Raw genomic sequence first — 22,988 nt, 5'->3', positions numbered from 1 at the left:
GATCGATATATATTGACCTTTTTTAAGGTGGTAAGATGTTATGAAATTTTCTCCACTTATCTTTTTTATGCAAAGTCACGCTCTCGTAAAAGAGGATTTTTAGGGGAATCCTATGCATGCCACCAATATAATTAATCTTACTCTCTACACATTAATTTCACTATTGTTAAATATTTATTTTTTCAAGTTATTGGGTTATATTGGACTATCAAGTATGGTACTTTCTCTTGCGTTCGAAAAGTATATATGCGTTTGTAAATGCACCTTTGGATGATATAAATGGTAGATGCTGGTTAACTTTGATTAATTAACTATATATTTGTGAGGAATGTAATTAAGCTTCTTTACTAAACGCTCCTTATACTATCCATTGTATGTGTATTTTTCACGTGTGTATAACTATTTGTATAAGCTCCGTAACTAAGCTCATCTAGCATCAACTGTATAATTTTCATGTGTGTATATTTTTTGTGGAGTGCGTCTATTCATGTACTGATAATACTCAGTATAAACTCTCTAAGTAAGCTCTTTGGAATCGTCCTAAGCTCTATATGCTATTGAGTGCGTATATTCATATATTTTTAACTTCTAGACTCTTATGAAATTGATATTATTTTATATTATAATAAATGTGCGGATTTTTCGAAAATATTTCAATAAATATGTGCCTTTTGCTTTTCTCATCCTACAAATTGTATGTTAAAAAAAAAAAAAAAAAAAAAAAAAAAAAAAAAAAGAAAGAACTCGAGTCTATTTATTGAAAAGCTGCCAAGAAACAAGTACACTCACCACTCCGACCCGAATTGTGTATCCTTTAAATGGGTCCAATAACCCAGCAGTGGAGCAGCCTTATTTTAAGGGGCTGGATATATAATTAAATTGATGGCCCAATTTCTGTGCACCGCAAATTGAATACTGTTTCTTTGGAGCCCCACTCAAGCACGGGTCCGGATCACCCCATTATGATCCAACTACTTTGTTCCAACCTATAAACTATATAAACTAAAGACTGCGGCTATTTGCAATACTAATTCCACTTATGCAATATCAAATTAAAGAAAGATTTTAAAAGATTTCATTTTATTAAGATGAAATGACAAATATACTATACATTAAATTGGCTTTTGTTTGCTCTTGCAAGACCAAATAACAAATAATTAAAAAAAAACAAAGAAAATATGGAATAAGTGCCATAAATTCGACATTAAGGTGTCGAATATATGGCCATAAATTCGACACCTTAATGTCGAAATTTAGTATATTTAGACTAATTTGCAAACAGTCAAATTTCGACACTAGTGTCGATTTTGTACTCCAAAATCGACATCTCAATGTCGATGTTTACTTATAAAATTCGACTTGTACATGTTGACCGCGTCTGCGCCGGATTTTTTTTGGAAAAACGATATTCTAGATAAACAACACATAAATGCATACTTTCTTGGGTTTTTCCACCGTAGAATCTTCTATTTTGATGTCTTCTGACTCCATACTTACCATCTTTGTAAAATTTGTTGAGTTTTGATGATTTTGAATGTTTAGGTTTAGTGGGTTTACGGAAGTGGATGGAGAAAGGTTTTGGAGAAGATGAGAGTTGGTCTGATTTTGTGATAGGGTTTTTCTGTATTTTGAGTTTTTGGTATTGCACATTTACGATTTTCTATTTGTTTTAACAAGGGTATTATAGTATTTACACATTAAAAATTTTAATTTGGTCTTACACAAGTGGAATTAGTCTTGCATATAGTCGCAGCCTAAACTAAATTCATTTTCCGGGAAATTATGGGGTAAACAACATAAAATCCCCATGTGTTAAGGAAAACATGCGCCAATGTTTTTATTCTTGCGTAAAACCCCCTTGTGTTTCATTTTACTTTGCACGAAATCCCCTTTTCCGTTAAAAGTTAACGTCGTAAACAACAGAGGGGGTTTTATGCAAGTTTTTTGTAACATAGAGGGATTTGGTGCATGATTTTGCAAAACAAGAAGGTATCTCGTTGAATATTATAGTGCATCAGAAACTGCATTTTTGCACAAAACGAGTACAAACTAGAAAACATTTCACGGAACATAGAAGATCCATTGAATTTGACTCCATAAGTGTCATAAGTAGCTAGATTAGTAGTAAAATTTAACTCTCTCTCTCTCTCTCTCTCTCTCTCTCTCTCTCTCTCTCTCTCTCTCTCTCTATATATATATATATATATATACAGTAGAACCTCGATAAATTAATACCCGATAAATTAATAACCTCGCTTAAATAATAAATTTTTCCGGTCCCGACTCGGGGACAACGTGCTAAATTAATAATTCGCTAAATTTATAAGATAATACACATTCGAAAATTTTAAGAAGCCCCATATAATATATAAATTAATAATGCATAAAAATAATTCTTAAATTACATGGTACAATACATATTTTGTAGATCTATGAAAGTTTAATAATATATAATTTAATTGTCCCTTGTTTCTTGTTGAATTTCACATTACCATCAATCTCGTCCCTCACTCTTTTTAATATGGTTAGAACTTTCGGTATAGTTTTCTCATAACTCAACATAAAATCGTTCTATATCATCGCTGCTTTAAGAGCTTCCGCTCGTGAAACGGGCTCTATAGTGCATTGAACTAATGGTACAATGAATAATATACACGTAATTTAAAAAAAAACGTATTTATTGAAAATAATAATAAAAGTAATTTCATAAATTAATAAGTTATTAATTAATGTATAAATTAATAACTTATTAATTTATCGATAAGTTAATATTTCGCTAAATTAATGAAATTTTGATGATCCCAACTGTATTAATTTATAGAGGTTTAACTGTATATATATATATATATATATATATATATATATATATATATATATATATATATATATATATATATATATTAACTCTAATTTTTATAACTCAAATCTTCAAATTCGAATTTGAAACAACTACCAAGTAAATACGAATGCGATCAAAGACATTCAACCGCTCGAACAACGTATCGAAATCCCGCAGATCATTAATCAACAATATATACAACAAACAGTAGAACCAATTAATCACATACAACAACATGAACAAAATAAATGTACTCACTTCATACAAATGCAATCTTTTTTTTTTTCTAAATTTATTACAAACCTTGTAAACAAAAAAAAAAAAAAAAGTAAAAAAAGCCATATATCTCAAAACCCCTTAACACCACTCTCCTTCAAAACAACAGGCTTCTCGGCCATAGACAAACAGTACTTAGCAATCTCTCTAAACTTGGGCACACTCCTCAAATCAACCTTGGTTCCATCTCTTAGGGTTATGATAACGTCACCCCACTCTCCAATAAACCTCGGTACAACCTGCACATCTTTTACGACGTCGTACGAGAAGTCGCTCCTGTCCTGCCCCGTCAGCCCTGATATCACCGTCACCCGCAGGTTAGTGAACCTGTACCTCAGGTAAAACGCCCTGAACACCGCCGCCAGTGTTAGCGGCAGCCAGAGCAGAGTGAATCCCAGGATCAGGTTCGCCAGAAGGTCTCCGTAGTGAGCCCCGCCGTCGAAGAATATGGCTTCTTCGTTTTTCTTGGCCGTGGTGGTGGGGGTTGGCTTGGAAGACGACACGTGGAGCTTTGTTGTGAGTAGGCGGGGGGATTTGGAGATCGGCCGCCTTGTGAAGGATAGTTTGGTGATTGAGTAGGGGGAGTGGTGGTGGTGGGAGGAGAAGGGTATGCAGGCGGAGGAGGTGGTGGCGGCGGCGGGGGAATTTGTGGTGGCCATGGGCGCGCGTGGATTATCCGTTTGAGAAGAACAGTTGGTAGTGGATGAGGCTCTATTACTACTTTCCGGGATTTTTTTGTTTTTGAGAATTTTCAGTGGCTTAGGGTAGTTGACGTGGCAGATTTTGGTTGGTGGAAGAATGTGAATTTATTGTAATATTTTTTTATTGTTAAAAATATTGGGCCTGATTACTTAAATGGTTGGGCCATAACACTTAAATTCGGGCATAAAAAATGTATACATTGATTATTTTGGGCTTGACTCTGTCTGAAGATATCTCGACCGTTTATTTCTAATTGTTTAAACATGTTTTCAAAACGTTTTCTTTTTGGAGAATAAAGAATTAGAATTATTTAAAAATAATTTATTAAATCTAGTATATATATTCTTTTTTTTTTTTTTTTTTTTCTCTAAACCAGTGGTTTAGATAAAGGCAAAGCTCCATTTTATATTTTCTTGCATGGATGCATGTGGCCGGTTGAGGACCTTATATACACACTTAATTAATATAAAGAATTTTTTAATTGCTGGAATATATATAATAATATTGGATCTGAAAGTGTGATTTAATTTGAAAAATAATGTGCACATGATCCCATGTTGATCTTCACTTTCCAACTATTCTATATACATTAATTACTGCTCATTAATTAGCTGTCCCTAATTAATATTTTTAATATGCTACTTCTTAATTAATGTTCTCTCCATATAGGAACCATACTATATATGTTATTTGTTTATTTATTTTATTTCAAATTATAAATTACGTCCCTTGATCAAATAATCATCGGATGCATGTAATCGCAGTATATATATTTAGGGGCAAATTCCAAAATAAAACGTGCAAGTTTGTATTTGCTAGTGACACCGAAGGAATTTGAATTCATTATATGGAAGTAAAGTGTATATATTGCCAAAATCCAAATATATAAGTATGAATTTCGAATGGGAAAGTGAAATTCTTGGATGGAATTAAATTCGATTCATCAGCACCATTATCCCAGAAAATGATGCGCCATCAACAATTTATTAAAACGATTCACCTAAATGTAAGTTTTGAATCATCAACGACTTTTCGACAGTGTTCTTCAATTAGTGGAGCCTCGTCCGCAACACATGTTGGAGCTACGTTCTGACGACGAAAAACCTCTGATGCCTAAGTCAACCACATATTCCAGGAATATATAGAGAATTAGTAGGAATGAACTAATAATCTATAATGACAATTAAACTATTTACATGTTTGGTTAATTTAATTATGAGCTATAAGTATGTTCCTATGTCTCTAATTACGAGTTTGGGATCAAGTGCATCCAAAATAATAATAATAATAATAATAATAATAATAATAATAATAATAATAATAATAATAATAATAATAATAATAATAATAATAATAATAATAATAATAATAATAATAATTTTATATATAAAAGAAAGAAATGCTAGGGTAACCTAAGAAACCCTAGTGGCATATTTTTAAAAATAAATTAATTTATGTGTAAATATATTTATTTTATCTCCTATTTTGCAGCATTTTTTTTCTAACTATTTTAACACCAAATTTCCGCTATCACAATCATAATCCACTACATCTATATTTTTTTAATTATTATTTTCCAGCCTATTTTTCTAATAAAAAATATGCTTTATTTATTTAATGATTGACAATTAAGTTTTTATAGGTTTTTTTAATGAGTTTGTATTATTAAATCCGTATAAATGTTGATGTTGTTTTTAATATCACTAATAAATTTTATTATAATTATAATTATCATGTACTAAACTAATCATCATTTTCATTTGAAATGCTATTCCGTGCATCGCACGGGAAAATGCTAGTAATAATAATAATAAGATTCCATGCACATTTTGAGTGTCACTTTGTCAGCAAGAAGCAAAGAAAAAAGCTGCTTTCGCAAATGGCCCCTTTTTTGTTTTCTTCTCTCATCTTCAATCTCTTTGTCATCTCCAATTCCTCATTCTTGGAATGTGTGATTCTCTCTCTCTCTCTCCTCCCCTCTTTCTCTCTCTAGAAAAAAATTCCAAAAATTTATAATGGAATATATTTCCTTTACCATTTTTGATTGATTGATTGGTTTCTACTGTTAGCAAAATTGGACTAATTTGATAGTAGTGAATACGACACTTATGTGGGGATATACACCACCCCTCCTTTCTTTGTGGGGGGTTTTAATTTTTTAATTAAAATAAATAAACAACACACATATATATAAATTTTAAATTGTTATAATATAATCAATTAACTAAATAATAAATAAATAATTAATTGAAATTTGGTTGGTCTAGCCAAGGCCAAAACCCAGTCTGATCATCCATGCTGCAAAACAAGTTACACAAGCTGCTACTGCGGCTTTCTTCCTTAACGGCGGTTTGGATATTGTCCGTTACTCTTGATGGGAAAAGCGGCCGGATAATTGCTGCAGTTAACGGGCCGTCAATTGTTGCACCATTTCTTGATGAATAATAATTAATATCTGATAATGCAATATTCTTCATTTCTGAACTGTTTTCGCTTCTGTTGTTGCTGCTCGAACCCTCCGTTTCTTTGTTCAGGTTTATCGACTCCGTCGGCTCCCTCTTCTTCAACGCCTTTATCTTCATCAAACAATTATAACTCGTACGATCAGATTAGGGTGCAAAGTCGTATGGATCGGTTCGGAAACAGATCTTTTCGAAAATTAAATAACACTTTCGATTTCAATTCCAAAGTTTTTTGGAATTCAAAAAATGTGTTCCGATTCCGGAGATTCCGAAAATTCGGAAAGATATCACACAACTGGAACCAATTTTCTTTCGGTAAATTTAATTGGAATTTTCGAAAATTTCAAAAAACAAAATATAACAAATGAATTGTGTTTTTTAATGACATATAAATAAAAACTACTATAGTCCCACTTATTAAATTATAAAATATGTAATATATTTTTACATACAATACAGTATAATATATTTCGCAAAAATCGAAAGTATTTATGTATATCAAAATTGGATCGGAAATCTGAATTTCCAAAAATAATTTCAATTCTAATCCAAAAAAAATTTGGAAATCGGGATATCCGATATCCAACTTTCCCAAAGTTAGAAAATTTCATATTAAAATCCGCAGAACTCGGAAATTCCGTTCCGACTAGGACCCCTAAATCATACACAACATTTTATTGCAAATTTGCTTCATTTTTGGAAGATGGTGAGTAATTAGAGTAGGGTTAAGTAAGAGTTTCAAATTTTAATAACAAACACACACACACATAGATATGTATATATATGTATATATATACCTCAGCATGAAGTTTCTGGTTCAATGTCAGAAGCGCGTCGTTTTCAAGCTTAACAGCATCGAACTGCGTCTTGAGAAGATCGTAGTCTTTCTCCAACTGCTTGGTCTTCCATCTCGCTCTTCTGTTTTGGAACCAAATGGCTATCTGACGTGGCTGTAACCCTAGGGCACGTGCCAGCTGGATCTTCCTCTCCGGTTCGAGCTTATTGCAAGACTCGAAGCTCTTCTCGAGTGTTCTAACTTGTTCGATGTTCAGTCTCCTCTTCTTCTCTCCGATGTTTGATCCGTCGTCCGATAGTTCATCGTCCCCACAATGATTAATAATGTTGTTATTGTTCGTATAATCTTCGTCCAACGGTCTCTTCCCTAGCAGCGAAGACGCCACACCTATACATACATATACATATATTTATACACACACACACACATTAAAAAAAAAAAAAAAGAATCTTGAAAATCAAATGCAGAAATTAAATAAAGTACCATGAAATTGTGTAGTGTGGTGATCATCTTCTTGTTGTGGATTGATTTGCAGCATGAAATTGGAGTGGAAGAAGCCCATTTAATTTGATCAGAATTAATAATTTAGTTTGTGATCGATCATTCAATTCGTTTCTTTTAATTGGACAAAATGGTTGAAAAGAGAGACAATTATTATAATAAAAATGAAAAAAAATATAATATATATATGATTGAAAAAGATGGCAGGGAATTAATCACATGTAGCTCATTTCTCTGAAGGGAAATATGCCTTATATTATATATATTATATATTTATATATAGGTATACATACAGGATAATTATATACTTCAGATCAAAATTTATTTGAAAAAAAGAGAGGTTAGGTATATGGGGTGAAATCGGATGCATAATTTTCTACATAGACAGTTGTCATTTGAAATTGCAAGCTGATATAATTGGCCGGTAATTACCCGACCCGATTCATGTTCAGCCCTATGTTTGACTTTTTTCACATTAATAAAAATATCTACGATTCAGATATATATAGAACCTAGCTAGATAGTGTAGAATTTAATGGTTGAATTTTACACTAGAAAAAAGGTTGCTTTGTTGTTCTAATTAGAATGCTCAATGAGGTTACTTTATTAGGTTGAATTGACTAAATTACAAATATCCCTGTATTGTTTTGTGAAATTACAATTGCGCCCCTTGAGATATCTCTCCGTCTAACAATTTCCCTCCCCTACGACGTCACACACTCACACAGTCACACTAGTAGAACTATATATATAATGTCTGACGTGGTGTAATTGTAATATTTCATATTCAGTTGGAGTTAATAGTAATATTTTTTAATAACATATATTTTTAATTATTTTCATCCATTTAAAAATATTATGTTACTAAATTTAATTTTTATTAAATTTATTTATCGCATTTAAAGTGATAAAAAAAAAAGCCGCCAATTATTATGCAATGGAAACAACATATTAAATTATTTATATATGTAAGAAAAATCCAATGTAACCCCAGTCCAAATTTGGTGGCGCCATCTTGAAAATACATTACTGAGCCGTGGATCGAAGTATAGCGAGAGAGATGGGGGGCAGGAATCCAGGGGTGGGTCCCATTTGAGGGGGCAGGATTTGGTAGCTAGCACCACAGCAACACTTATCGTGCACCATCACTACATGCATGCATGACCCTCTCTCATTTATCTTCTTTCCCATCACCAACAATTCTGCAACACAGTCACCAGAACACAGTGTATGCACTATGCATGGATAAATACAAATTAAAATAATATTTCAAGGAAATTAAAAAAATTAATATTTAACTTTTTTCTTTATTTTTTTGTCTATATGTTCTGTCCCTCTCTCAGATGTCTTTTCTTCTTCTGTTTAGGTTACAATTATTAATTTATATATAAATAATTAGTTGGAAGCTCGAAAGAGTTTCCCCACTTTAAATAAAAATGCATATATATCATATAATATTTTATAATTATAAAAATATTTCCTTCTATTTTTTAATTAAGATGAAAAGATATGAAATTTCTAGTCCACATGCATGCCTTGATTGTTTTGGTTGATTCAGCTATATGAAATTGAAAACTGGAGCCCATGTGCCTCTCTCTCTCTCTCTCTCTCTCTCTCTCTCTCTCTCTCTCTCTCTTGAAAATGATTTGTCAACCACTCTCTCTCTCACACACACAACACACACAATTACACAAACAAATATTTATATTTTATAACATTACCAATTATGGTTGGACAAATTGAAGCATACAAGTCTTATTAATATAAGTTTGATAAATGCAAATTTTGTGTTTCCATTTTATGCAACAACATTGGGTTAAATGAGGGTACTACTATAACTAATTATTTATGATTGCGCTAATTTAAAATTACAATTAAATTTTATAATAATGAAAAGAAAAAAAATAATAAAAACAAGGTGATTGGTGGCACAGAAATGAATGCATGGGGCAATCAGCGCCAGCTTGTCATCTGATAATGAATGAATGTGCGCTTGTTTCTAAATCTGTAAGCGTGGCAGTATACTATTTGCTGCCCCACTATAACACTATTTTCCAATAAAACAAATTACAAAATATAAATTAATCAAAATAGAGTATATATGTATACAAATTGGGGGAGTTTCTTGAATTTAATAATTGAAATTAAAAAGAAATTGAGTGCAAGCAAGAAATCAAACATATATGCCTAGAAGTGGGCAATTGGATAAACATAGAAAGATGCTCAATCATGTTGATTGAGATGTCTAAATTTTGCCTAGGAATATTTTTAACTAGGAGTTCTGACTATCTAAAAAAATCAAATTTGTATTTCAACAGTATTACATAGAAGCTATGAGGCATAATATATCTGTATTCAAGAGTATCCATCACTTACGTGTTCCGACTATGCTACATAACGGGGTTTCGTGAAAGGGCAAATGACTTGCAAACAAAAAAAAAAACTATGAATCTTTCGCCACCAAGTGTTAAAAGATCGACATTAACCTGTATCGGACCTACATTTTTTTCCTATACCGCAAATCGGGCCTATATCAGCCTTCTATATATGCTTACTTAATGTACTAAAACATACAATAATACTTACCGTATAATATTTCCCTGTCCAGGGTAAAAGAATGAACGAATTGTGTGGAATCTCATCTCTGTGAGAGTAGTAGTAGTAATATGTGCATGCTCAGGCTGGAGGTTTATCTTTTATCGGGAAATATTTGGAAGCTGATTCATCATTGGTCAACCGAAATGAAACCCCGTTGACTTGAAAGAACTGCTTGCAAGATTTGGAAGCCTCTGAACTGCAATAACACCAGCTGCTAAAGCACAAACTGATGCCAAGGCAAATGCTGGTATGTTGCCACCGCCAAATAAAGCATCCCATGGACCCGCACCAAGCGACACAATCATCTAATCAGAACAAAAAAAATCATCAAACTTACTATACTAGAAGAATATTTATATATGAATGTATGTATATATGTATATATTATATTTTTTTTTAAGATGTAGAATAATAGTAGATGCCTGAGGTATGACAATGGCAAGGTTTAGAACTCCAATCGCCAGTCCTGAAAAGAAATACAAGCGCATGCAATCAAAGAAACATATTTTTGAAATATCGGACGAAGGAAAATTAGATAGAGTACATTACCTTGTCCACCTCCTGAGTCAGCGGTTAACTCAGCAGTGACAGAAAAAGGTACGCTATAAGTGATCTGCAATGTGATTTAAAAGCATCAAATTAATAAACTTTGAGTGGCAATGAATTTTATACTCGTGCTTTCACATATAGAGAGAATAAAACATTAAATTTGTTACCAAGTATAGCATCTGAACACTTACAGCGAGAGGGAGGCCGAGAAGAGCGAAAACAACCAAAGATGCAATCTTAGTAGTTCCATTTGCACCAATGACGTGTTGAACCCCGTCTGAATACTGTCTTAAGGATATCATGCTAATAATAGCAGTGCCAGCCATGCAGATAAACACAATAAAATTGCTAGTAGCCCAAACTAGTCTAGCTCCAATCCGCTGACACATAGGTTCGATAAAGAAGGAGGTGATTCCCAGAACAACCTGTGATCGAAGAAAAATTAGGAATAAAGTTAAAAACATGCTAGATACTCTAAGCATAATGATTGCAACTCTTTTAGTACTTGAAATTAGGATCTGTAAAAAGTAAAACTAACGGTCCAACGGTACTTGATTCTGAGTTCTTACAGAATTCAATAGCAAACCAAATGCACCTTCTCTGACACCTTGGTTATAAGCTTCAATTTCGGCAGCCTCTCCTTTTGGGTCACCATGAAAAACTTCTCTTCCCATCCAATCAGTGTCAAAGAGAAAAAAGGGAAACCAGGATAGCTAATTGGAACAGGAAAAAAAGATTAAAATAAGACAAGAGGAGAGTTATAACAGTGGACATGAAAGAAGGCAATTTGTCAGGGGCAGCTGAAGAACCGAAAAAAGAACGGAAACGAAAAAAAAAAAAAAAACAGATCCTAAGAAAGCACATACCCATGTCAAAGCCATGACTACCAGCACCGAATGCATTGCTGGAGGTAAATGGCGTAAGCTGGTTAGCAACTTAACTAAAACTGCCCCAGGGCTGTCATTGAAATCATCGTTTTCCTGATTGGTTTCTTCTGCGGTCCTGTCACTATTATACGTTGTATAATGCCTCTCGGGCTTGATTTCCAATGCATATTCATTGGGTTTGGAATTAATTTTTGATTTTGAAAGGTCGGATCCATTTGGCTGACGACCATCCAAGAGAGGAGCAGAGTCTGATAGACGGTGTGATTGCTTTGGCATCAAAGGTACTTCCTTTGCAAAGTAGAGGGTTACGAGCGTACAAAGTGCAAGGAAGATCTATATAGGAGGTCGAATTTAGAGGTCAAATTATATAAGAATAGCTGAATTTACAGCTAATGAGAGCAGTATGAAATTCAGAAGTATTTTTCACTCAAAAAAGTGATACACGGAGAACTCTACCCAGAAAATAACAAAGACCACATTAACAGGCTGATAAAGGAAAAACACGATAAAATGTGATCTGACTTGGACAATTCTCATATCAGCAACATAAGTGAATATCACAGTTCACCTGAAAACTTTAGGGGAGGTTTTGCCAAAATATTATCCAATTTATATTACTCCTTTTGTCCCAAATTTGTTGCTCTGATTTCCTTTCCAAAACATCACAAAATATTTCATTAAAATAAATTTATCTACCAAAAAATTGCCTGCCACTACATTTCCCGAGTTGAAACACAAATCAATATTTTAAGCTCTTATCCTAAATCCATGTTTGGGGCGAATGGAGTAGAGGGAAACAAGATGGATTTTCAGCAGAGAGACTACCATTCATATTTCATAAGCAACTTGATTAATAATAAGTCAACATCTGGTAACAAGTGGTCCAAAAAAATCATACACAAAGCAAATGCTCCTAAGCACCCAATTACTCACCACTGCAACTAGAAATGCAGCTTTGAGATTCCCACATGGTTCACAGCAAGCTCTGCTCGTCAAAAAAGGAAACCATCTGCTCACAAAACACAAATAAATGTATGAAATCAATAAGAAAACTGACTTACCAAGGGTTTATATAATGAATGTATAATGCTGTACAATGATAAGATTGCAAATCAGTTCCAATGTGACGTTTTCTAGTTATATAATCTCATGATAATAACAGAACTCGAACTAGTTTACTAAATTAGCATAACAGAGCATATGGAACGTTATTATTAAATGTCACCTGTGCCAATTTCCACTAGCACCAGAGGAAAATCCTAGAATGTTTCCAACAGCCATCCAAGAGCAAAATATGGCGTTTGCTGAATTTCTTTGATCAGGACCTACAATTAGAGGTGAGGATCTCTTGATTATCCATTTAAGAATGCTGGATGTTTGTCAAATGATAATTTTAGGGAAAATACTTATTATGGAATCGATAAACTAAATTGAAAGCTTATGCTTTTCTCCTTTCGTTCCTTATCATGGGTCCCCATCAGTGGCTGTTGGAATGGGGACAGGTTAATAAGCACAGGAACAAGAATTTGAAATCATGATATTGTGACAGAGTATATTTCTACCTCCCTTGCTTTACTTTCGACATATTGTTTTGGGTTTTAGACATTTTAAAAATCAATTTGATGCTGACAAATATGTGAATCCAATTGGCGAGGTGGGCAGATGTGAAAAAAACAAAAAAAAACTAATGTTGCGGCGAGACAAATAATGACTTGCTGGTGAGCCAGAGAGGAGATCACAGGTGCATTTTTTGTTATTAATTTCCAAGGCTAAAACTTAATTAAAAATTCAAGAAAACAATGTACAAATTTGCACTGTGTTATACTCATTCTCTCTCAAGAACATAATGTGCAAATAAAACAAGTATTTTCCATCTACGGTGCATGATACTAAAAGCTGAAAACTAGACCTACTCTCAAGATTTGGTTAACTGAGATGAAATAACTTGTAAAAGATCCAACTTCAGTGTATTAATAGTTTGTGGCCAAAAGATGAACTAGCCTCAATTTTTTTCAGATGACATTCAAATGAAGGGGAGGCATTACCTGATAAATCAGCAAGCAGAGCTCGCGCTGGACCCTGCAAATTATTAAAAAAAAAAAAAAAAAAAAATCGGTTTGTAGACGAAACTGTAGTAATTGAAAGATCCTTCCCATGTTACACAACACAAGGTTTTTGAAACTAACCTGCACAGTGTTGTTTGCAAGGTCCAGCATCCAAAACCCAATTACAAAGACAATAGCAGCCCTGGTCCGAGTACCTTTAAATGTGCTGCATTGAGACAAGTCGTTTTACTAAATTTCTAGAACTGAAAAGAAGATATAAAACAAGGACAAAATTGAGAAGTTCAAAAGACCTGCAATGCTCTTGTGTATCCCCCAAAATGTAACCAATGTCTGCAGAAAACCCGATTACTATGACCTATATTATTAAACAAAATGGTTTAGCTGGTGTGTTCAATATCCCTCAACCAAAAAACACAAACATGAGCATCATAGCATACGTACAGCAACAGCGATCATCAGAGATCCAACAAAAATGAATGGTCTCCGTCTACCGTATTTTGAAGTGCATTTATCACTCCATATACCAACACAAGGTTGAACCTGCAAAAGCAAAATGACAAATGTATCCAAGCAATAGATACTAGGTTGGAACCATGATGTGAAATTCTCATTTTAAATTGAAACAAAATGCTGTTACCGCATACCACAAGGCCGGTTATTGGACCACAGAGCCATATAAAGGAAGAAAATTCATGCCCTATACCAAGTGTCTGCACCAAAACATAAAGGAAAGTGAACCACTGAGTAAAACAGAATGCACAAACATAAACAAATGAATTCTTACGCATCCAATGGTTACATATTCAGCAATATAATTTATAAGGAGGGCATAATATACTTCAGAAAATTTCAGAAAACAATCTTAGCAATGGTTTTCTCATCGCCCACCTCTCCCCACCCCCCCACCCCCCAAGTTGACAGTTGGAATGTCCTTCTCAGCAAATAATAAAAGAACTAGGGGCATGTATGCATTTTATATCACTTAAATATAAAAATTCCAATAAAATCTCCATCTGCAGAATTCTTATGCTATGTACTAAATTATTGTGAAAAAAAATCATTGCTTAGCATTTCGCAAACATCATCATGATTCATGCATCTACTAGCACAATTAAGCTCGAATGACGAACTTAATTTAGCTCGGATTTACCTGAATATAAGGAGTGAGGAGAGATAGCTGAAGGGCCCACCCAAACTGTACCCCGGCAGCCACCGTACAACTGAGGATCAGCGTCAATAAGCTGCACTGGTTCGGTGGCGCGTGATGCCGATCAGAATCCAGCGGCGAATCTTCACCACCCGATAATCCCGACGGGGATGATGATTTATGGATCTGCGGGGGGCGCGACAGCTCCAATTCGTCGAGGCCAACCAGTTCCACCTCCTGCTTCAAGTTTTTGTACGGCACTCGGATCGAAACCGAATCCATTTTTCCTGATAAATCACCTCCTTGATTTGCATAAGCTGAGAGAAAATTGGAGTGTGATCTAACGAATTCGGTGTGGTTCGGTTTTTCGGGTTGGAAATGGATCCGGGTTTGTTGTTGTTTTCGGAAACGGATCCGGGTTATCGGGTTTTTTTTATTTTTAGATAAATACAATGGGATAATTAGCAAGACCCCCCTCATCTAGGTAAATGAGTTAAGAAAACCCCCCCTCCCAAAAATAATTAGAGAAAACCCCCCTTACCTAATATCCTACCCAAATATTATTTAATAATTCCCAAACCACCCTTATTACCCCTAACCCATTGCCGTTCTCTCTTTTTTTTCTTGTCTTCTCATCTTCTCGTCTTCTGCTTCTCTTCTGCCGTGTTCTTTGTTTTTTTTTTTTTTTCTTTCTCCGACAAATCTTCTCATCACCGTCGCCCCCGTCGCCGCTGCCAACCTGGCTCACCGTTCATCAACAAACAACCCCATTTCTCTCTCTTCATTCCTCCCCAGTTCACCACCACCACTATCTCTCCTCTGCCGTCCACTGATACCGTTGCCAAAATGATGAAAGGTGCCTCCGTTGACCAACGCCGCCGCCGGAGAGGATGTGGAGGGGGAGTAAGTGGCCGTGGAAGAAGATTTCATCCGCCGGAGATAAATCGATGGCGGCGATTGGAGGAGGGGATTTTGGTTTGTTGGTGTTAATGTCGGACGGCGGTTGTGGCGGCGGCGGTTGGGGCGGCGGGTGGAGGGAGATGGTGAAGGAGAATTCATGGGAGGGTGAGGATGAAGGTGAAGGTGGATTGATGAGTTGTACCTGCTGCTTTGTTTGTTGTTCCTCTTCACCCCTCACTATAATTTGATGCTCAATTTCCATAGCTTTTTCTTTTTTTTTTTTGATGAATTGCCAATTTTTTTTCTTAAAACCTAACGGGTTCGGCCATGGCAGGAGCTCTGGGTGGTGTGGTGACGAAGGGGAGGTTGTTTTTTGATTTTTTTGTGGATGAAACCTAAATCGACTATGTACATGTTCATAGTCGATTAAGCTAATCGACTATGCTCTGGTAGTCGATTAAGGTTCATCGACTCCAATTTTTTTTATTTTTTTTGGATTTTTTGTTTATTGCTTTCAATTGTATAAATCATTTATAATATTTGTATATTTTTTTGTTTTGGTAATATATAGTTGATTTTGTATTTTTTTCGCAGTTGTGATTTGTTATTTTTAGTAGCAGATTCTTAATCGACTATGCTTCACATCATAGTCGATTAATACACCTGATATAGAAAAAAAAAATTAAAAAAACAAAAAAAAAAATAATTAAATAATTTCCTTAATCGACTATGAAGCATAGTCGATTAAGGCTTAATCGACTATGCTTCATAGTCGATTAAGAAAAAAAACGGAAAAAAAAAAAAAAAAATTGCTGAGCGTGACCCACTGATGATGTGGCGGGTGGGGACAAAGCTGGAAAGCATAATAGCTGAAAATGGGTGTGGACTTTTCTCAAATGGACTAAAATATTTTGGGCCTCCCTCAATTAAAAAAAATAATGAGGGGGTTTTCTCAAAGAGCCCCAAATACAATTGATGACAATTGCAACCACAATAGAACGGTTGTTTTAAGGATGCGTCACGAGGACGTTGACCGTTGACCAGAAGTTGTACACTAACAAAATTGGAAATTTAACCCTATCTATTATTCTTGCAATATTTAGCAGCATGTACATCTCTTGGGAATTATTCGACAAAAGCACATTAAAAAAAAAAAAGAAAAAAAAAAAGACATATATAGCCGACCGTAACGTTTATGTGTGTATATATACACAGAGGAAACGAATAAAACCAGTGGAGGGCAAAATGGTCATTTGTTCGTGCCACGACCGCCCAAGTCGGCTGCAACCTGTGCAGCCCTGCCCAGAGCCCCCGATACCCAAAGTGCTCCCTTAGAGAAGTAACCGCTGTTCACCACAGCGCTCGCTGCAGAAGCTGCTGTTCTACCAGTAGCTGAAACTGCCGATTTTGTAGTACCCGAAATATGGTACCTTTGATCAACCGATCTAGCCGCTTCTACCCCAGCAAATATCTTATCGGTTATCCCGTATTTTTCACTCAGCTCTGCAACTTTAGCCACTGCAGTAGCTGAAACTTGATGAGATTCGTCAAACGCTTTCGCCTTTCCCAATGCATCTCTTCCCAGCACATATCCTTTACCTACCATTGTTTTCACCACATCTTGAGCCAACGACACTGCTTCTCCAGCAGTAGGAACATGTCGCATGCTTTGAGAGTCCTGCTTATACCCGTAAACCGTAAATTTAAAAATAATAATAAAAATAACGGCAAAAAAAAAAAAGACGGAATTGTCAAATAATGTAACAAATTATCAACTGAAAGAGAGGAAATTTACACTTGTACTGCTTTCATCTTCGATTTTCCACGAAGGACGATTCCAGAGGTCGTAGGCATCCTCGTAATGCCCCCATGGGTTTATGGAAACGGGTTGATCACCAATTGTAGCTCCCTAATATAAGCATTGAACCGATTAAAGATTTAGATAACTACGCGAATAGTAGCAAAACTGTGGCATGTCAGCGTTGATCCCTAAAATGTGTAGGGATATTTATACACCTGTCATTACAAGAACCGTTTCTTTGACCATTTTCGATTAAAATGGATAACAGTCAATAATCTTCACTGTTTTTATTGTCGACGAGTACGCAAACAAATTGATTAGATCATGAAATGGGCTCGATAACATGATAAAATAAGATTTGAAGAGATATCAGAACGAAGTTCGCGAAGACCAGAGTCATAATATAAAAGTTATCTGAATTTATTAATTATTACACGTCTACATGCACGTTTTTGGTCTTTATATTGTATTTCAGGCTTGCCCTTATCTTGCTTTTGCTTTTTCTTGCTCTTTTAAGACCGGATATAGTGTCCAATTAAAATACACGCTTTTCGACATATTGAATCATTGATACCATGCGGTTTATGTATTAGCCATTAGTAATAAGATAGAGCTAATTACAAATCAACTTACACTGAGAAGGACAGCAGTTTCCAAAGCATGGGGATTTTTGAATGTCACGTAGGCTGTGCATGCATATTCACCATTTCTGTTTTTTTCATGACAAATCACAGACAGAAAACATATTCAATATAAAGTACTGCCAACTCGGATATTAAAAAAATGGTTAATCAATGAATAATAGGAACAGTTGCCAAAAGTTCGAAGAATAATTTACGGGATTGGAGATTACATGTCACGAGTAAAACAGCATATAAAGTAATGACTAATATGGTCTTATTGCACGAGGAGTGGGGATTACCTGGCAATCTCGACATGTTCAATTGCACCGCAGAAACCAAAAAAATCATGCACATCCTTTTCAGTTGTATTAGGCGACAAATTCGTAACTTCCACAGTATAGCCACTTGGACTCATTTCCGCAGAAAATTAGTATCTCTGCTAAAATAAAGCCATAAGTTAATTGCCTGATTAAAAATTCTTCAAAAACATTAGCCTCTTGCAGCAATGTAGCCAAAAAATCTCCCGATCGGAACGATAACGACAGTGCACGGTTAATTAATGAAATTTCTTAACATGCATAGAACAACCATTAACTCAAACAAAACATGCAGTTTTCACAATGAATTCACTAACGGGATATTTGTAAGAATGAAATTATGTTTCTCAGTCAAATTATTACTGGGAAAAAAACATATATTAGTAGCAACTACATATGTTAAACGAAACGAATTTCATGGATCGAGACTTGGCTAGCATGCCTGCCTCCATTGCTACGATAAGCAAATAGAATCATCCGAAAATCTGATCACACGGTCGATACAGGTTTCAGCTCACTGATTTTTAAACCAGCACGATCAATCATTCAAAACTTCACCCACGGCTAAAATCATGCTTGGTCTCAGAATATCAATTCCGATATTTATTCATCATATTTTTTTCAAAAAAAAATTAAAAAATATTGACAGTAGCAGAATTAACATAGTTCGATCTTGGCCAAATATTATGCAAACAAGAGCATGAGAAAGAATTAACAGTTTCAGCATACTAATTCTGTAAATAAATAGAAACACAAATCAAACAAAACGCATACATATTAATACACTGCAACATCTAACCTAATTTCTCGACAACAAATCGGCCAATTAGGGGAATTCAATAACTCAGCAACTAAAAACAAAATTAAAACCTAAAACTCAAAAAATTAACGAAAAATTATATCGACGATTAAACCCAAGCAAGAGGTCGGCGTGTTAATAATAGAATTTTTAAGTTGAAAAACTGAAATTGATACCGGAAAAAAAATCGTTACTAAAATACAAAATCTCCACGATGAACTGAATTTGAAGGAAACAAAAATAAATTGATTGATTTACCTTCTCACCGACTACAAATTAGATGAGAACTTTGGGTGGATTGCAGATGAAGTTTCGGTGAAGAAAAACTACAGTTGGACTGATACGGTATGTTTAATTTGCAGCTTCTGTATACTCTATACAGTGGGTCTCCAAACATTTTCATTTGGGTCCTTATATTTCTATCTATTTATTATTGTGTCCTTCAGGATTGGAGATTGTAAATTGGTGCCCACTTCGATAGTAGATAAATTGTGTTTTTACTTTGGTTGATTGACTAGATACATGTTTAATCTGTGTATGCCTTCTTTTTTTTTTTTTTTTTTTGTGTATAGAAGAATTCCGCAACCAACTATATAAGGTGCATTGTACTGTGTAAATATACACCCTCGTATAAAAGTTATCAAATTATATAAGAGATGTAAATCACACTAATCCGTTACTGCCTTGTTGCAAAGCCTTGAAATTGTTTATTCGATCTTTGAAAAGTTCGTTAAATTTTAAAGTGTGAATTAAATTCTCTAAATTCACAAATAATGTTAAATTCATCAGTTATGTGGATTCTAATTAGAGTAAACTGCAAAAAGTACCCATGTGTAATTTCAAAATAGCGAAAACCCCCTATGATAAATAAACTAGCAAAAACCCCCCTGTGAAATTATTTAAATAGCACATTCGGCCCATTACTCATTTGAGGGTTGACTTCATATAAAAAGACCCAAATACCCCGGGATTTTGCAATTAATAAATTCTTATATTTTTTAAATATTTTAATTATTTTATTTTTGTTATGTCTTAATTATAAGGGTACAATTGGGGTCTTTAATTTATTTCTATTTTTATTATCACATATTTTTGTATATATTTTAAATTATCCCTACATCAAAAGAAAACTTAAATTTCATTATTATGTATTTAAAAAAATATATACTTAATTTGATTAACAAATTTTTAATAATTTTTCAATTTAATTATTTACTTTTTTAACAATATTTTAATTTTTAAACAATCAAATTAAAAAGAAAATATATATACATATATAATATATATACATATAAATACATTTTAAGGGTCAATTTCGTCATTTCACGTCCAAAAACCAACTCCCAGTCGCGCAACCCGCGAGTGAGCCACACACAAGTCAACCAGGGGGGTTTTTGCCTTTGACTAAATTTCACATGGGGGTTTTTGCTAGTTTATTTATCACAGGGGGTTTTTGCTATTTAGAGATTACACAGGGGTACATTTTGCAGTTTACTCTTCTAATTATGCTAATAATCACGATAATCGAAAGGCTGCGGCTATATGCAATACTCATTCCACTTGTGCAAGACCAAATTAAAGAAAGATTCCAAAAGATTCTATTTTATTAAAATGGAATGACAAGTATGCCCATAAATTAAATTGGCTTTTTTTTCTCATGTAAGACCAAATACAAATAATGAGAAAAAAACAAAAATCGACACCAAGGTGTCGAAAAACTATGCTACAAATCGACACTTAAGCGTCGAATTTCATAGGTAAAAATCGACATTGACATGTCGAATTTGTAGCACAAATTCAAATGTCGAATTTTATACCTAAAAATCGACATCTAAATGTCGAATTTTATACATCAAATTCGACATCTAAATGTCGATTTTTACCTGTAAAATTCGACCTGTACATGTCGAATTCGTTTGCGCGGGATTTTTTTTGGAAAATCGATATTCTAGCTAAAAAAAACCCATATATGCATACATTCTTGGGTTCTTCCATCGTAGAATCTTCTATTTTGATGTCTTCTGACTCCATACTTGCCATCTTTGTAAGATTTGTTGAGTTTTGATGATTTTGAATTTCTAGGTTTTGTGGGTTAATGGAGGAGGAAGGAGAAAGGTCTTGTGAGTTTTGGAAGATGGAGAAGATGATAGTTGGTCTTGTGGTTTTGTGGTCTTGTGGGTTTTTTGTGTTTTTGAATTTTTGGTCTTACATATTTGGATTTTTTTATTTTTTTAATAAATAAGGGTATTATAGTATTTATACATTGAAAATTTTAATTTGGTCTTGCACAAGTGGAATTAGTCTTGCATATAGCCGCAGCATAATCGAAAATGTACTATATTGTACGTCTTTACTTTATTAATTGAATAATAAGGCCCAAATAGAAGCTCCACTTGCAGCCCACTTAACGCAAAAGCAGCCCAAGCTTTATACTCTAGCCCAATTCAGCATTCCCTCTCGGGTTTTCTCTCAAATATACTAAACAAATATACTACAAATTTCCGTAAGGAAGCCAATTAATGGCGCGTAGATACGAGATGATGCTACGGCCTGGTGAAAAGTATCGGGTGATTTTGCGCCGTACCATAGATCCGTACAAACAATCACCCACTGAGCCCACATTGTGTGTACGTGTCACTACGAGTAAATCAACAGTGCAGAATCACCTGATATATTTATGTATTTCACCTGGTGTAGCATGTACAAAACCGCCAATTAACGACACTATATTATTCAAATAAAATAAAATAAAATATATATATGCAATTCCCCTTCCCTCACGAATCATGCATGCTTGATAAAGTATACATGAGATATTGAATGATTTTATTTTATTTTTAAATTTTATCTAGATAAATGAGATATTAATGATATAATATTTCGTAGGCCAACTAAATAAATAAAATTAAAGGATAAGATAAATTACAAATTAAATGTAAGAAGAAACAAAACGAAGGTTCGGGCAGTTGGCCACTGGTCTGAAATTCAGCCACCATGTTCGGGCAAATATACCTCATACAGAGAACCTAAGTTAAGATGAGATTCATTCCCTATCTCTCAAGGCAACCAACAAAACCATTCATTTATTATTGACATATATGTATAATATGTATTGTAACTTGAATAAATTCAACGAATCTCGTATCGGAGAAATATATATATATAATAATAATAAATTTATAGTTAGCGTACGTCTATTAATTATTATTATATATTAAAATTATTTCAGATTTTTCAACATTTAATTAATTATTTAGAAAATGAAGTTATATATAATTATACATATTCCGGTGTGCATGCATATGCATATTTTCTTCCTATTTTGCTGTTTTCAGTTCCCGAGAATGAAACCACTCGCACGCTTTTAAGGACTCAATATCTATATATATATATGTTGCAGACAAGCAAACCCCAATTCGTGCATGCAATATATATATATATATATCCAATGTCAATGTTTTGAACTCCTATTAATTAATTATTTATTTATTTCTCCAAAACCTTTTGAACTACTCTTGAAACTATATATATATATATATGCAATTATATTACTATGCTAGAAGGATATTTTCCAAATAATTAAATTCTAATTTCATATGCAGTTACCAATGCTGACTTTGCACGTACGTTCATGTTGATGGAGTATTATATTAATTAATTTATTTCATATTTTTCTATTCTTGCAATTCCATTCATTCTTGATTAACGTGCTAATTTGGATGTAT

General features: G+C 34.0%; 4 protein-coding genes across 4 annotated transcripts; all 4 read right to left on the bottom strand.

The window, feature by feature from the left end:
* Positions 1-3,000: 3,000 nt before the first annotated feature.
* LOC105967691 (NAD(P)-linked oxidoreductase superfamily protein) lies at positions 3,001-4,045 on the bottom strand. The gene has a single exon (XM_012992311.2). It carries the CDS (start codon positions 3,772-3,774, stop codon positions 3,187-3,189), a length of 588 nt encoding a protein of 195 aa, XP_012847765.2. The 5' UTR covers positions 3,775-4,045; the 3' UTR covers positions 3,001-3,186.
* Positions 4,046-6,008: 1,963 nt separating this feature from the next.
* ATHB23 (homeobox protein 23) lies at positions 6,009-7,724 on the bottom strand. Its single transcript, XM_012992082.2, has 3 exons — positions 7,559-7,724; positions 7,077-7,462; positions 6,009-6,393 (listed from the first exon to the last, which is right to left on the bottom strand). Exons 1-3 carry the CDS (start codon positions 7,635-7,637, stop codon positions 6,061-6,063), a joined length of 798 nt encoding a protein of 265 aa, XP_012847536.2. The 5' UTR covers positions 7,638-7,724; the 3' UTR covers positions 6,009-6,060.
* Positions 7,725-9,841: 2,117 nt separating this feature from the next.
* On the bottom strand, positions 9,842-15,271 carry SUT2 (sucrose transporter 2). Its single transcript, XM_088826072.1, has 14 exons — positions 14,827-15,271; positions 14,321-14,386; positions 14,118-14,216; positions 13,967-14,031; positions 13,797-13,881; positions 13,656-13,689; positions 12,836-12,935; positions 12,544-12,619; positions 11,590-11,943; positions 11,293-11,436; positions 10,915-11,148; positions 10,724-10,787; positions 10,597-10,640; positions 9,842-10,479 (listed from the first exon to the last, which is right to left on the bottom strand). Exons 1-14 carry the CDS (start codon positions 15,103-15,105, stop codon positions 10,309-10,311), a joined length of 1,815 nt encoding a protein of 604 aa, XP_088682198.1. The 5' UTR covers positions 15,106-15,271; the 3' UTR covers positions 9,842-10,308.
* A 1,515-nt stretch (positions 15,272-16,786) lies between these two features.
* On the bottom strand, positions 16,787-19,660 carry LOC105967591 (RNA-binding (RRM/RBD/RNP motifs) family protein). The gene is made up of 5 exons (XM_012992196.2): positions 19,522-19,660; positions 18,447-18,583; positions 18,158-18,233; positions 17,519-17,632; positions 16,787-17,401 (listed from the first exon to the last, which is right to left on the bottom strand). The coding sequence occupies exons 2-5, from the start codon at positions 18,560-18,562 to the stop codon at positions 16,973-16,975; spliced, it is 735 nt and encodes a 244-aa protein (XP_012847650.1). The 5' UTR covers positions 18,563-18,583; positions 19,522-19,660; the 3' UTR covers positions 16,787-16,972.
* Between the last annotated feature and the right edge of the window lie 3,328 nt (positions 19,661-22,988).

Source organism: Erythranthe guttata, chromosome 12 (assembly GCF_056151865.1).
Source record: "Erythranthe guttata isolate IM_541 chromosome 12, IM_541, whole genome shotgun sequence".
NCBI lineage: Eukaryota > Viridiplantae > Streptophyta > Magnoliopsida > Lamiales > Phrymaceae > Erythranthe > Erythranthe guttata.
The sequence above is the reverse complement of the archived record's forward strand: the minus strand, read 5'-3'. Positions and strand labels throughout refer to the sequence as shown.

What these genes read in the sequence shown, in the direction of transcription:
- LOC105967591 (XM_012992196.2), bottom strand. Translation starts at nt 18,562, where the DNA reads ATGAGTCCAAGTGGCTATACTGTGGAAGTTACGAATTTGTCGCCTAAT. An exon ending in GAACATGTCGAGATTGCCAG is followed by an intron (nt 18,234 to 18,446) that starts GTAATCCCCACT and finishes TGAAAAAAACAG; the next exon opens with AAATGGTGAATATGCATGCA. An exon ending in AAGATGAAAGCAGTACAAGT is followed by an intron (nt 17,402 to 17,518) that starts GTAAATTTCCTC and finishes GGGTATAAGCAG; the next exon opens with GACTCTCAAAGCATGCGACA.
- ATHB23 (XM_012992082.2), bottom strand. Translation starts at nt 7,637, where the DNA reads ATGGGCTTCTTCCACTCCAATTTCATGCTGCAAATCAATCCACAACAA. An exon ending in CCACACTACACAATTTCATG is followed by an intron (nt 7,463 to 7,558) that starts GTACTTTATTTA and finishes ATGTATGTATAG; the next exon opens with GTGTGGCGTCTTCGCTGCTA. An exon ending in ACCAGAAACTTCATGCTGAG is followed by an intron (nt 6,394 to 7,076) that starts GTATATATATAC and finishes TGTTTGATGAAG; the next exon opens with ATAAAGGCGTTGAAGAAGAG.
- LOC105967691 (XM_012992311.2), bottom strand. Translation starts at nt 3,774, where the DNA reads ATGGCCACCACAAATTCCCCCGCCGCCGCCACCACCTCCTCCGCCTGC.
- SUT2 (XM_088826072.1), bottom strand. Translation starts at nt 15,105, where the DNA reads ATGGATTCGGTTTCGATCCGAGTGCCGTACAAAAACTTGAAGCAGGAG. An exon ending in TTGCAAACAACACTGTGCAG is followed by an intron (nt 13,690 to 13,796) that starts GTTAGTTTCAAA and finishes AATAATTTGCAG; the next exon opens with GGTCCAGCGCGAGCTCTGCT. An exon ending in TTCTCGGCCTCCCTCTCGCT is followed by an intron (nt 10,788 to 10,914) that starts GTAAGTGTTCAG and finishes ATCACATTGCAG; the next exon opens with ATCACTTATAGCGTACCTTT.